The sequence below is a fragment of the Vanacampus margaritifer genome, chromosome 16 (genome assembly GCF_051991255.1).
Source record: "Vanacampus margaritifer isolate UIUO_Vmar chromosome 16, RoL_Vmar_1.0, whole genome shotgun sequence".
NCBI lineage: Eukaryota > Metazoa > Chordata > Actinopteri > Syngnathiformes > Syngnathidae > Vanacampus > Vanacampus margaritifer.
In genome coordinates this window covers 11,648,614-11,663,077 of record NC_135447.1, presented here as the reverse complement: position 1 = coordinate 11,663,077, position 14,464 = coordinate 11,648,614, and the positions used below count along the sequence as shown (strand labels likewise).

At 41.3% G+C, this 14,464-nt stretch overlaps 1 protein-coding gene across 1 annotated transcript; it reads left to right on the top strand.

Moving 5' to 3' along the window:
• Positions 1-2: 2 nt before the first annotated feature.
• Positions 3-13,943, top strand: lars1b (leucyl-tRNA synthetase 1b). Its single transcript, XM_077546223.1, has 32 exons — positions 3-347; positions 637-758; positions 932-1,019; positions 1,088-1,168; positions 1,268-1,405; positions 1,948-2,109; positions 2,188-2,300; positions 2,361-2,424; positions 2,712-2,800; positions 2,887-3,112; positions 3,745-3,832; positions 4,156-4,232; positions 4,318-4,371; positions 4,452-4,592; positions 4,779-4,856; positions 4,964-5,049; positions 5,112-5,177; positions 5,268-5,350; positions 5,935-6,073; positions 6,162-6,374; positions 6,711-6,768; positions 6,902-6,965; positions 8,255-8,438; positions 9,328-9,418; positions 9,536-9,676; positions 10,208-10,348; positions 11,349-11,459; positions 11,565-11,675; positions 12,359-12,463; positions 12,541-12,636; positions 12,720-12,852; positions 13,418-13,943. The coding sequence occupies exons 1-32, from the start codon at positions 342-344 to the stop codon at positions 13,618-13,620; spliced, it is 3,552 nt and encodes a 1,183-aa protein (XP_077402349.1). The 5' UTR covers positions 3-341; the 3' UTR covers positions 13,621-13,943.
• The last annotated feature ends 521 nt before the right edge of the window (positions 13,944-14,464 follow it).

The following is a 14,464-nucleotide window of genomic DNA, read 5'->3' as shown; positions in this document are numbered from 1 at the left end:
TCGTGCACGCAGGCGTCGCATGTATTTATACTCCAGTCGTGTCTTTAGCCAACCGTAAGTTGCTAAAATATTCTCAGAGGTTTATAATTTGCCTATTAAAACATAACACGTTGCCCGCATTTTGTAGATACATTGAAGCAAGTAACTTTGCTGGATAGCATGTGACAGGGCCAATGGACTTCGTTTCCCAGAATTCATTGCGAGTGGCTTGGTGGTGTCATCAGCCGGGCAGCGGTAGCGTGGGTTTCCCTTGCCTTTGCTTCTTGTCTACTGTCTAGCGCTTGCTTGAGTTTATTATTTTTTTGGACGAAGCAACGGAATAACGTGTCGGTTGTGCCAAAATGACAGTAAGTTAACTCTTTGCTACGAAGTCCTTCCCCTGAAATATTGGCTTAAATAGCGAGCGTGGGAATTTTGCACTACATTGACAAGCTGTGGCTGTTAGCAAGTCAGCTAGCAAACAACTTGTTAGTAGAAGTACTCGAACTTCAGGAACATTCAATAAAGTACGACGCTACGTTTTTGTATTCCGCGTCACAAGTTCCATCCCCACCGTTGACGTTTAGAGTCGCATTGGTTGTTGAATTTGGAGCTACCACTGCTTTTATGTACATCTTGCTTACCATGTCCTCCCAGGAGCGCAAGGGAACAGCAAAGTTGGACTTTTTGAGAAAGATCGAGCTCGAAATCCAGGCTAAATGGGAGAAAGACAAAACATTTGAGAATAATGCTGCGACAACAATTGGGGAAAGTGCACAGTAAGTAATGCCTGTATGTTAATGTCTCAAAAGGATGGAAGATGCATTTACGCACGCCAAATTACATAAAGCTCTTTGCATTTGGGATTGGAAGAGTGTTTCTTGGGGCATTTATATGCATGATGATGCAATGCGATGGCTTATAATTTTCCTATCTTAAATCTATTTCACAGCAAAAACAAGTATTTTGTCACCTTCCCCTATCCTTATATGAATGGGCGGTTGCATCTTGGTCACACATTCAGCTTGTCAAAGTGTGAGGTAAGTTGAAATTATTTAGGAAGGGAAAGAACATGGAAATACATCTCATTTATTTTATGCTGTCTCAGTTTGCGGTTGGCTACCAGTCTTTGAAAGGGAAGAAATGCCTTTTCCCGTTTGGTCTCCACTGTACAGGCATGCCAATCAAAGTGAGTATGTTTGTATATTTTTTTATGATTGCATCATACATGCAGTGTGTAGCATTGTAAAATAATAAAATATTTAAAAAATCAATCTTCTTTGCAAAGGCCTGTGCGGACAAGCTCAAGCGGGAGATGGAACTGTATGGAAATCCACCACAGTTTCCGGATGAAGAGGAAGAGGAGAAGGAGAAGCCATCGACGTGTGATGAAATCATCATCAAGGACAAAGCCAAGGGAAAGAAGGTCTGAATTTGACATGCTTTAAAAAAATGTATGACATTTAATTGTCCCAATTAGTCTTTGGATGGAGGTATCATCCAGTTAAGACAAATAAACACCTGCTTGAAATAGATGCCTCTCTTTTCCGTGCTAGGAGAAAATGGTTTGCAACTGTAATCATCTCCCTTATTAGACTATGTTTTTAACACTCAAATGTGAGATAACTTAATAGTTAACTGCTAAGCCCATACAAACTGTCACTAACCAAAACAGCATGTACTGACTTCTACAATTTGCTGCAATCAATTTCAGTTTGATGAAATAGCATCAATACAAATTATAACAATACCACGGTAAACTGTTGGCAGGTAATAGGCACGTCTTGTATGAATAGCAAAATTCTGTGCGAAATTGCCTATGGCGAAGTACTAATGATCTAAGTGAAACACTTGATTTCACTTCTACACACTACCTTGACATCAAAATGCCACCAGATGGCACCAAAAAAACTCCTATTATCATGTCTTGCCACTTTCTGCCATTTTGTAATTGTCTTTTCCTGTTAGAGTAAAGCAGTAGCCAAATCGGGTTCCGCCACATTCCAGTGGAACATCATGAGGTCTCTAGGCCTAAGGGACCCCGACATTACAAAGTTTGCCAATGCTGAACACTGGCTGGAATATTTCCCTCCCCTGGCTATTAAAGATCTCAAAATGATGGGCGTCAAGGTACAAAATCATCTTTTATGTCATCATTTCAAAAAAACCCAAACAACACATATTAAAATGTTATTTCAATTCTCCCAGGTGGACTGGCGCCGCTCGTTCATCACCACAGACGTCAACCCTTTCTACGATTCCTTTGTCCGTTGGCAGTTTGTCACCCTGAAGGAGAGAAAAAAGATTAATTTTGGGAAAAGGTGAGATGAAAACGCTCAACATTTGTTGGATGTTCATTTATATTTTGATGATTTTTGCAGGTATACCATCTACTCCCCCAAGGATGGACAACCATGTATGGACCATGACAGGCAGACAGGAGAGGTACGCTTATATGGTGCAATAAAAAACATGATCCTGTTTAATCACTATAATTCAGGATTATTAAAAAGTGCTTGACATTCTAGATTATATGATAACATTCATGGGGTTGTAAAACCTTTTTATTGTCTGTCAATAAAATAAGAGTGAAATCTTAAAATTGAATCTGAAAGTTCCCATAGTGGTTGAAATTCACCTGGGAGAAAGGTGTATGAACCGAGAGGATTTATGAAATACTATATGTTTTGTATGATGACATTTCTTAAAATTTCTTTTCGCCTCACTTGTAGGGAGTAGGACCTCAAGAATACACACTCATCAAGATGAAGATTGTTGAGCCGTACACGGCCAAATTTAAATCCAAAGTTTTTTTCAGCAGGTAACAAACTTTGCACCTGTTTGACTGTGAGCAAAAGTAAGTCGTATTAAAAGCAAAGCAAAACATTGACGCCGTCCTTCCTGCAGCGCTATGAAAGGCAAGAACATCTATCTGGTGGCCGCAACCCTGAGACCCGAGACCATGTTCGGTCAAACCAACTGCTGGGTGAGGCCTGACATGAACTACGTGGCCTTTGAGACCACCAGCGGAGATGTCTTCATCTGTAGCAGGAGATCTGCCAGGAACATGTCCTTCCAGGGATTCACCAAGGAGAACGGGCTGGTTTCTGTGGTCATGGAATTACTGGGTCAGGTGTGCAGATACTTCATCGTAGATGGCATTGACTGGGTTAACACTTTTGGCTGGTGAATTTAACCCTGGAGAACCCACGGGGTCAAATTTGGCCCCTATAAATTCTGCTACTCAAATAACAAAGACCTTTTTTTTTATATATACAAATTTAACTTCAAAAGTCCTGTGTGCCACTTCTGACCCCCGCATGGGGCCATCTAGTGGATGAATATTGCACTTACATGAGCCAGAGTGGTGGTGACAAGATGGCTGGCAACATGCTGTTTTGTTGAGCTGGAAATCAATCCAAACAAAACCATCTTCTCAGCAAACCATCAGATGGTAAAATTGTGTTTTTTTTGTTAATCTATTTCATATCATGTTGCAGAATGCCTAGGAGTATGTTTTATATATATATTTTGATAAATTAGCAACTCTGAGCTAGTTAAAAAAAAGGGTTAAAATTGAAAAAACATATATTTTGGTGTTAGTGTACTTATAGCAGTCATTTAATGTATAATTCATAATTTTCCAAAGAAGAAAAGGGTTCTTGGGTTCTCCAGGGTTAAAAGTAGCTGACTAATCTCTATCCAATGCTTGAAAACAATTGCCTTTTACTTGCAGTTCATCCAACTAAACATTTTTGCCGGCAGGACATCCTCGGCTGCGCCCTGAGCGCTCCCCTGACGTCTTACAAGCTCATCTACGCTCTGCCCATGCTGACCATCAAGGAGGACAAAGGTATGAGAAAGTTAAACCGCCAAAATTAAGCCTTCACGTTCACACTCGGCTGTTTTTCATTTTGGAAAAAGTTAAATGTCAGAATCCAACTTGTAATTACCCTCAGGTCCACCTGCTTTTAAAGGTTAGGGAACGCAATGAGGTGTGTTAAACACGGATGGCTTTCGTGCACTGACATTTCAGCGGCATCCCAAGCAGCTTTAATTATCTTTTCCTCCTTGCTCATCATACAATTAGACGGTAGCTCATCTTGGGAAAGTAGTCCAGCTTTAAAAGTTGCCCTAAATATAAACACTGTTTCTTTCTTGTTTGGCTTCCATCAGGCACGGGGGTCGTTACCAGCGTGCCTTCCGACGCCCCCGATGACATCACTGCTCTCAGAGACGTCAAGAAAAAACAAGTCAGTTGCTGATTTTGCCACACAACTGCAACTAAATAACATAAATGCTCTTGGCGAGCTAAAACGGATGATTTCTATTCGATAGGCTCTGAGGGAGAAGTACGGAATCGAGGACAAGATGGTGTTGCCTTTTGAGCCAGTAAGATCGTCTTTTCAGAAGTCATCTTAAACCCATCAATTGTAGTTTTAAATCCGCTATCTGTTTGTCTTGTATTTCAGATTCCCATTATAGACATTCCAGGTTATGGGAACCTGTCTGCTCCGCTGGTCTGTGATGAGCTGAAGATCCAAAGTCAGAATGACCGGGAAAAGCTGACCGAGGCCAAGGAGAAAGTCTACCTGAAGGGATTCTATGAAGGGGTTAGTCCACCTTGACTGACTCTACTCTAGCTAATGTTAATGGAATTCATGTTAGATACTGTTTGTCTCTCACAAGGCACATATGCAACGAAAATGTTTCTGAACATTATTATAATAATTTTTGTTGCAAAGTAAGGATCACATGTAAAATTTTGAATGTGTATACTGATGAATGAATCCCCTCAGATCATGTTGGTTGATGGCTACAAGGGACAAAAGGTCCAGGATGTGAAGAAGCCTATCCAGAAGATGATGGTAGAAAAGGTGGGTCATACTGGATACTACACTTTATAATGTTTACAATGTAAGTAGAGTCATTGATGAATAGACATCCCAAAATATCAACGCCTCTGCACCTTTTGGCTTTCCAGGGAGAGGCCTGCATTTACATGGAGCCAGAAAAACAGGTCATGTCGCGTTCGGCTGACGAGTGTGTGGTGGCGCTCTGCGATCAGTGGTAAGTGGCAGCAACTGAGCGAGTAATGTGCGGATATTCAAATGAGCTCATTTGCATCTCAGGTATTTGGACTACGGCGACGCTGAATGGAAGCGGCAGGCCAATGAAGTCCTCAAGTCTTTGGAGACGTAAGAAGAGCTCAATTCATTTGATAGCATACACTTTATGCTAATTTTTATTTTTATTTTTTTTTCGCTCATCGATTTCGTTCTGCACAGATTTTGTGACGAGACCAGGAGAAACTTTGAGGCTACTTTGGCATGGCTGCAGGAGCATGCCTGCTCCCGCACTTACGGCCTTGGTAAGTGTCCACCTCCAGTGTAAGCCTGTTTAGGTTAGTACATCAGTACCTCTGCATCCCTACAGTGTTAATCCCTTCAGACTTTGTTGACATGCTCATATTTCTCATCAAGAGCAGTTTGCCTTGAAAGTTGATTTAAAAAAAAAAAAAAAAAAAGGTCTCACGAGAGCTTCCTTTATAGTCCAGCGTAGTTGATCAACATCCATCAATGCCCTGCATAATTACATCACTATAAGGAGACACAAACTTTGTTTTTTCAGTTTTTTGAGTGACTGACTACACCAAGCAGAGTCACTGTTGACTGAAAGTGACTTAAAGGCAGTTGTCAGGCCAGACAATGCAGCTGACAGGTTTTTATACACCTGAAAGAGAGTGAATGTTTTTTTGTACGTTGACGCTACACAAACTGACAGCGGCTTATCATCCTCAGCCAGAAACACTCTTAAAACAATTTGCAGGTTTCTATTTTTTCCTTTTCATGGTTTTCTTAAGCTTGTTTTTTTCCCACTTACTTTTCCATAAGCCTGCTGTCCTCTCAGTGCTTTTGTTATTGTGTCGTGCGTGTTTGTGCTTGGTTGCTGTAGGAACCCGGCTGCCTTGGGACGAGCAGTGGCTGATTGAGTCCCTCTCGGACTCCACCATCTACATGGCCTACTACACTGTGGCCCACCTCCTCCAGGGAGGCGTGCTCAACGGACAGGGCGCCTCGCCGCTGGGCATCAAGTGTGTCAGGAAGCAAAGCAACACCTCATACACACGCAACTCATCATGTAACCATTTCTGTCCTTTTTTTGTGGGGGGTGTCTCTCAGACCACATCAGATGACCAAGGAGGTGTGGGATTTCATCTTTTTCAAAACGTCCCCATTCCCGAAGACTGATATCCCCAAAGAGCATCTTCAGAGGCTGAAGAGGGAGTTTGAGTATTGGTACCCGGTGGACGTGCGTGTGTCTGGCAAAGACCTGGTGCCCAACCACTTGTCTTACTACCTCTACAACCACGTGGCCATGTGGCCCAATGACAAGTGAGCTTGTGTATACGTCATCTTGAAGTACAATCTTCTCTCTCACTATATCACGGTTCCACTATATGCACATTCTCTTCTGGGAATGTCTTAGTAGAAATCCCTGCTTAATCACATAAATCTACAGTTTATTGATCTTTTTTTCAGTGTAATTATTTACTGCAATGCCCTTGCATTTGGGAAAGGAGAGCCACAGCCGTTGATGCACTCAAACTACCTGCAATAAACTGGGGGGTTTACTGTACTAGGAAAAGAAACTGCTTCCAGAAGTGTCTGAGAAAATGTTTTGAACTCTCTTTTTGTACCACCACCAACGGCGCCCTCTGTTGTCAACAGCGGGAAGTGGCCACAGGCTGTGCGAGCCAACGGGCATCTGCTCCTCAACTCTGAGAAGGTGCGTCAAATTTGAATGGCCAAATTTGTCATATTAAATCAAACAAACTCATCGCAGTTGAGCGATTTTGCGCTGCTTTTGATGGAATTCTCTGTGGAATGGTGTGTTAGCATCTGCTTTTCTTGTCTACCAGATGTCCAAATCAACCGGAAACTTCCTCACGCTCAGCCAAGCCATCAAAAAGTTCTCAGCAGACGGTACGCTGATTTCCTTCTTGCGGTATAATTTTGACTCTGCAGCTTTTTTCATTCTCCAAATTAGACACTTGACAAATTGAATTTGGGGGTGATGGTAAATGGAAATAAGACATTCCAAATGTATTTGTTTCTGATCAACCTGCTGTCTTAATTTAAAGCACCAGCAATTTACATGAAAGTAACTTTTAAGTTCCCTCCCATTTTTTTTAAGCTTAAGTGAAACATCTGCCGAGCGCATGAGTCATTACACATTATTACACAATAAATATTTTGTTAGAAAATAAACAACCTCATTTATATTCCTAATGAGATGCAGGTCTCTTCCAGACATAATTTACTGCCCGATTAGAAATGACTTCCTGTATGATCATTTAATTTATTTTAATCACAGTTTAGTTCTTAAAATGGCTCTGATTCCATATGGAAAGTACATCAGAAAATAAGTTAGAATAGAGTTAATTGCCTCTTTTAATGTTTCCCTCACTTCCATTCTTTCTAGCTATGAATTTATCCACATTTGTACTTGGAAGAGAGCATTGCCTTGATTTTGATCTCCCTGTGACACCTTGTTTTCCTGCAACTTCCTTTTGGTTTGAGCCAGTTGAATAATAGATGAACGTGTTGCGTTGTGTGTCTGGAAGCCTGCGTGGGAGTATAGAAGCTCATGTTCTGACAGCAGACAGACATTTTGGGTTCACAACCCGTCTTGCACCTCTTACTGGTGGTGCCTGTCGAGCGTTGACTGACGGCTTCCGCCTGCAGATGGAGACAGAGGGCTTGCAAGACAGCTTTCTGTTCATTGTTGCGTTGCGGGACAGCTGTGACGTCTAATTAAGGCATCTCTTGATGAAGATGTCTCCTAGCTGGAAGTGGTGTCTGCTGGGTATTTGCACGAGTCTCAAGTTGACAGTCATTTTGCTGATTAAGAGATGAAGTCACTCGTCCTCAGGTTTGCTTGCGCATGAATTAGTGACTTACACTCAGATGGACACCGTGCCTCGTTCTTCAACAATCGTTACTTCAGGTGCATTTGATCAATATCAAGTTGTTTGTAAGCCTTTTATTTAGAAAGGTAATGAAACCATTTTGGATCAGAGTTTGTGCTATAGTTATTGCTTAAACTATTAATAGTAGAATTTCTTCTCTTTTTCCACTATAGGACTTGGTCCCCATGCCTCATAAATACCGAGGGACTCCTGTGTATTATTCATCATTTGATTGCAATCTTTTTTTGTGAAAAACGGAGAAACTCCAGCTTCTCAACCTCTAGTCGTCTTCCTCTCGCTTAGGTATGCGTCTGGCCCTGGCCGACGCAGGTGACACGGTGGAGGATGCCAACTTTGTGGAGACCATGGCGGACGCCGGCATCCTGCGCCTTTACACCTGGCTGGAGTGGGTCAAGGAGATGATAGCCAACCAGAACAACCTGAGGACCGGACCCGCTGACACCTTCAACGACCGCGTTTTCGCCAGGTATTGGCCAAGTTTGTGAAAAGCATTCAAATTGGAATTTGTCTCCGCTAGTTTGAGCCACTCTAGTACCACCGCAACAAACCACTGTAACAAAATGAACATTTAGCCCAAGATAAAGATTTTTGCCATTGCAGCTTGTTCCACAATGCGATTTTGGAGCCTCTGAAAGCTCTGACATGACCAGTCACAAGAAGGTGTCATGCTTATGATAAAACTTACATTTCCTTGTGTCTGGGTTATTTCATCGCACTGTGACAATTGGCACTGGCCTCTCCCAGTGCAGTTTTCTTTTTTGGGGGGTTAGCGGTCCCAAATATGAAATGCAACGTTACACATATGTATTCAATTGCCACACACTTAGTGCAAGTTGAACCAGACAAAACATTGCTTTTTATTACTCCACCACTTTTACAACTTTTTAAACAGTAAATGTAGCGTATTGAAATAAGTGAAGTTTGTTTGGGATATTAATAAAAGATCTCTCTCCTGCTAGATCACATGCAACATGCCTACCAACAGCATTTTTTTTTTAGTGAGCATGCAATGTAGCGCGCCTGCTATGAATTCTGTAAAGCAAAAAACAAGCACTGGATGTACTTCAAGGTCAAGTTTTCCCAATGCTTTAATCTCTGTAGTGCAGTAACTTTTTAAAAAAAATTTTTTTTAGTTTATTAAAAACGGTATACACTCTCCTCGCTGACCATATCAGTGGGCGCACGTGCAATATTCATTTGAAATTTCAAATGAAAGCTGCCGTAAAATAAATGGTGAGACACTCGAGCTGGTTGCGAGCCAGTCTGGAAGCATTTCAGAGGCTGCATTAAAAAAAAAACATCTTTTTTAAAGAAGCCCCAAGCCGAAACTTGAAAGGATTTTGTGTGTTGGCCAGTGAGATGAATTCCGGAATTTTGAAGACGGAGCAACACTACGACAGGATGATGTTCAAAGAGGCTTTGAAGTGCGGATTCTTTGAGTTCCAGGTAAATAAAAGTCTGTCATCTTCACAAGCAATTCACAATTGTTTATCCCCCCCCCTAAAAAAAAATCATCCCAAATCCATCCGGCACCGATATTAATATGAAGAATGCTTCTTACAGGCTGCCAAAGATAAGTACAGGGAGTTGGCTATTGAAGGCATGCACAGAGAACTCGTCTTCCAGTTCATCGAGAGACAAACGCTGCTGTTGACTCCCATCTGTCCACACCTGTGCGAGTACACCTGGGCGCTGCTGGGCAAGGTAAGACGTTTGCAAATCTGCATTCACATTCGCAATACTGGCCGCTAGTGCAAACCTGACTGACTTTCATCCTTTCCTCCTTTTGTACTCTTGAAAGGGACATTTTAAAAGAGCAGTGCTAATATATATTCATGAGTACACCCACCATCGGCCCGGCTTGTTTAATCCTCTTCTAACACTCTTCCTCGCTGTGACCACCAGGAGCTTGTCTTCACACACACACACACGCGCACACACTTCCTCCTGTTGCCGCTTTTAAATGTGCTTGTTCCTAACAACACAGAGGGCCAAGAATATTTTCAACACTCTCATGTACGTTTTACAAAAGAAGGCCGCTGTGCTGGAGACGTGTATTTTTACTCATCACCTAGCAACAACCCAAGCCTGACAAGTTTGATTTCCCGCACTGGCTAAAAAGCGAACAGGCACCAACATTTTCACCCTGCTGCGTTTTGTTATTCTAATGACGGTGGTTTTGTAAAGTCCAATTAAAGCTGTCTGGCCTCCATCTCGCTCTTTCTCCCCTGACAGCCTACTTCGGTGACAAAGGCGGCGTGGCCCACCGCTGGTCCAGTGGATGAGATTCTCATGCGCTCGTCTCAGTACCTGATGGAAACGGCGCACGACCTCCGACTCAGACTCAAAGCATACATGCTTCCACCCAAAAATAAGGTACCGTGTGACAGAGTTGACTTCCTGTGATGGGAACAGAAATTTGGAAGCGGCATAGACCATCTCTGCCCATTGCTAACCAACATTTATGGTTTCATGTCGGCTGTGTTTATTATTATAAAATATTTCCCATAGTTGTTCTATCTTAAATATCAAAATTAGGCTGGAATTGGACTCGCTTTACGTGTTCAAAACCCTGGAGAACCCACGGGGTCAAATTTGGCCCCTATAAATTCTGCTACTCAAATAACAAAGACTTTTTTATTTTATTTTATTATTATTATTTATTTATTTTTACAAATTTAACTTCAAAAGTCCAGAGTGCCACTTCTGACCCCTGCATGAGGCCATCTAGTGGATGAATATTGCACTTACATGAGCCAGAGTGGTGGTGACAAGATGGCTGGCAACATGCTGTTTTGTTGAGCTGGAAATCAATCCAAACAAAACCATCTTCTCAGCAAACCATCAGATGGTAAAATTGTGTTTTTTTTTTTGTTAATCTATTTCATATCATGTTGCAGAATGCCTAGGAGTATGTTTTATATATATATTTTGATAAATTAGCAACTCTGAGCTAGTTAAAAAAAAAAAGGGTTAAAATTGAAAAAAACATATATTTTGGTGTTCAGTGAACTTATAGCGCCCTGCGATTGGCTGGCAACCAGTTCAGGGTGTACCCCGCCTATTGCCCGAAGCCAGCTGGGATAGGCTCCAGCACCCCCGCGACCCTTGTGAGGAAAAGCGGTCAAGAAAATGGATGGATGGATGAACTTATAGCAGTCATTTAATGTATAATTCATAATTTTCCAAAGAAGAAAAGGGATCTTGGGTTCTCCAGGGTTAATGAATCTGTGTAAAACGAGTTTCCTGTTTGTTTACATTTAACTCTCTAATTTCATCGAGAAGCACATTTCTAAAATGTGTAAATGTTTCTTTTCAGTAGCCGGTTTATATGTAATGATCAATATTATTCACTGGCTTTGTTTTCCTTGAACAGAAAGGTGACACAAAGCCCCCCACCAAACCTTCCCACTGCACCATCTACGTGGCCAAGACCTACCCGGCATGGCAATACAGCGCCTTATCCCTGCTGGGCAAGCACTACAAGGTCAGCAACACACACACACACACACACACACACACACACATTCTATACATGTTGCGATAGATGGATGCCGACATTGCGCCTTTGTTTTTGTCTTTGTTGGTGTAGAGCAACAATGGCGTCCTTCCAGACAACAAGGTGATAGCGAGCGAGCTTGGAGCGCTGCCCGAGCTGAAGAAGTACATGAAGAGAGTCATGCCCTTTGTGGCCATGATCAAGGTACACCATCGACCCGGCGGCGGGCCATTTGTTTCGAATCATAGTTAGTCGAGGGCAAAATGGCCGCTCTATTCTTGGGGAAAAAAAGCTCACTCAGAATGAAGGCAATTTGGGTTTCATTTAGCTTGATTTCCCCCTCCCTCAAATTGTATTTAAATCAAGTATCAAAACATTTATTTTTCATTTATTGTCTTTAAATAAGTGCTTAATTTATTTCACATAATATGAATTATTAGTCATATGAACCATTTTTCATATACATTCAATTAAAAAAAGAAATAGTGAGATATGAATTTAGCTCATTGTACAACCTGATAAATAATAAAAACAAATTGTTATGGGTTTAAAAAGAAGGACAATAACACTCTTTAATATTGTACTTAAAAAAAAAAATACAGGACATATATAGAATTGTGCCATTTTTTGTTACTTGAATTCAGTGAACATTGTGCCACTCCTTATCTTTGTTTTTGTTGTTGTTTTTTTAACTTTTCATCAATATTCATTTTGCAGGTCTCAATTGTGTTTTGTTAAATTATTGTGTCTTGTTTAAATTATTTTCACAAACTGTACTGCAAAACTCATTTGAATAATCCTCAATGAAATTAAAGATTGAGTCCAAGTTGTTTCCCATAAACGTGGGTGACAAATCGTCAGTGGGTCACACGTGTTTCTTTCCGTAGGAGAACCTGGAAAAAAACGGGCCCAGGGTTTTGGACCTTGAGCTGGAGTTTGACGAGCGGGCAGTTCTGATGGAGAACCTGGTCTACTTAACCAATTCCCTCGAGGTATGAAACGCGACACCTCACAAGAAAAAAAACGGCACAATACACAATCTTCAACACGTTCTTCATGCTCAATACAGCTGGAGCGGATTGACATCTTGTTCGCGTCCGAGGCCGACGACAAAGTGAAGGAGGACTGTTGCCCGGGGCAACCGTACTGCGTGTTCAGATCCGAGGTGACCGCTCGTGCCAAGGAAGGACACCTTTGTGCTTGTTGAGGTGGGCTTGAATTTGAAATGGATAATTTGTCTGTGGACAGCCGTCAGTCTGCGTGACCCTGGTCAACCCTCAGCCGTGCAACGGCCTCTTCACCACCAAGCTGGACATCAGACAGGGGGACAGCGGAGACAACGTGGTCCGCAGGCTCGCCAAGGTCAACAGACTCATCAAAGGTTGGTCGTCCGTCATTGGGCTGGGTATCGATTCTGATTTCCTCAATCGATTCCATTTTGATTCACAAGAGGTCAGTTTGATTCGATTTGTTTCTGATTCAATTCAGTTCAATCCAATATTGATTTATTATGGAACATCACTTCTTCTTAAATATCAAGGACATAATAAAAATAAAATAAAAAAACTCCACAAACATTAAATTCCCCAAAAAATTTTGCGGAGGCCGTGCTTGTTTTCATAATTCTAATAAAATACTTGTAAATATAAATTAAAAAGATTCTAATTGTCAAAGTGCAGTAAGTCATGTCTTTCATAAATGTAAGAAAATACTTTTAAATTCATTTGAATTCAAATCTCAAGAAAACAGTACGATTTAAGAAGAAAAAAAGCCTTTAAATTTCTATTTTCTTGTTAATTTATGGGGAAAAAAATAGATATTAAAATAATTAATTCATGGTTTTATGACTCAATATCACGCTCAAAAAGGAAAATCGATTCAATATTGATTATTCGATTATTCTTTTTTTAAAGCCATCCATATTGACCTTGGCTTCCTCCAACCAGATCTCTCCAAAGTGAAGCTGATGAGGTACGAGGACCCCCTGCTGGGCCCCCGCCGGGTGCCCGTGCTGGGACAGGAGGAGCTGGGCAAAGTCGTCATCTCCCCTCAGTCCGTGTTCAGCATCAACCTGAACGAGAAGAAAGTCAGTGTGGCTGACAGCGGCCTCACCGTCGACATCGGCGACACGCTGGCCTACCTGGTTTAATTTAACACACACACACACACACACACACACACACACACACACACACCGTCGTCATGAAATGTTGTGACACAACAGGCCATCAACATTTGATATCTGGAAACTTTTTTCATAATAAAACAAAAAACTTTGGAGCAACTTTTATCATAAAGATATTAGATGACTCCTGTTGTTTTCATACTGGTAGACGAGATCTCATCTGTTGGCTTTTTTTGTTCATCTAAGGTGAAGCATCATCATGGTCCCTCCTAGTGTTTTCGAAAGATGCTGTTTGTCTAATGCGCTTATTTTCCCCCCAGAGAAATAATAAAACCTGTGAAATGAAATGTTTAGTATCTGTAGATTTTTTTTCTTCCATAAACCACCCTCATAACTTTTATTTCTTCCCAGGATTTTTTTTTTTCACAAGTTAAAAACCCTTCTGAATGCGTAACACACTTTCTTCAAAGTGCCCCAAATATCAAGAATTACAGTACACTTTGCATCATGTCTCTTGTCTTGCTGAAACCAGCCCTATTTGAGAGCGTGCCCCGCAACCTGACTCGTATATTACTGAGCCTGTCGTGAGTATGTATTTTGTGCCCATGATGATTAGCGACAGCACTAGGACACCATTACGCTATTTAAAAATGACATTGACTTTCAAATAAATAAGCTTATTTTTACCACCGTGGTTCAGTGCTTCCAAGGCAACACAGTTAATACTTGAAACTGAGGGATGGCTATTATTCAAATCTCCTGTTTGATGCTTATTCCTGTCATACAAACCAAATATGGTGTCTCTAATCTTATAATCTCTCTTTTTTACTTGAATTTTTTTTTTTTTATAGAAATTGTGCGGGCGCGC

Excerpts from the sequence above, each read along its gene's own strand:
- lars1b (XM_077546223.1), top strand. Across the intron at positions 4,593-4,778 it reads TGAAGGGATTCTATGAAGGG|ATCATGTTGGTTGATGGCTA; the intron begins GTTAGTCCACCT and ends GAATCCCCTCAG. Across the intron at positions 9,419-9,535 it reads GCGGATTCTTTGAGTTCCAG|GCTGCCAAAGATAAGTACAG; the intron begins GTAAATAAAAGT and ends TGCTTCTTACAG.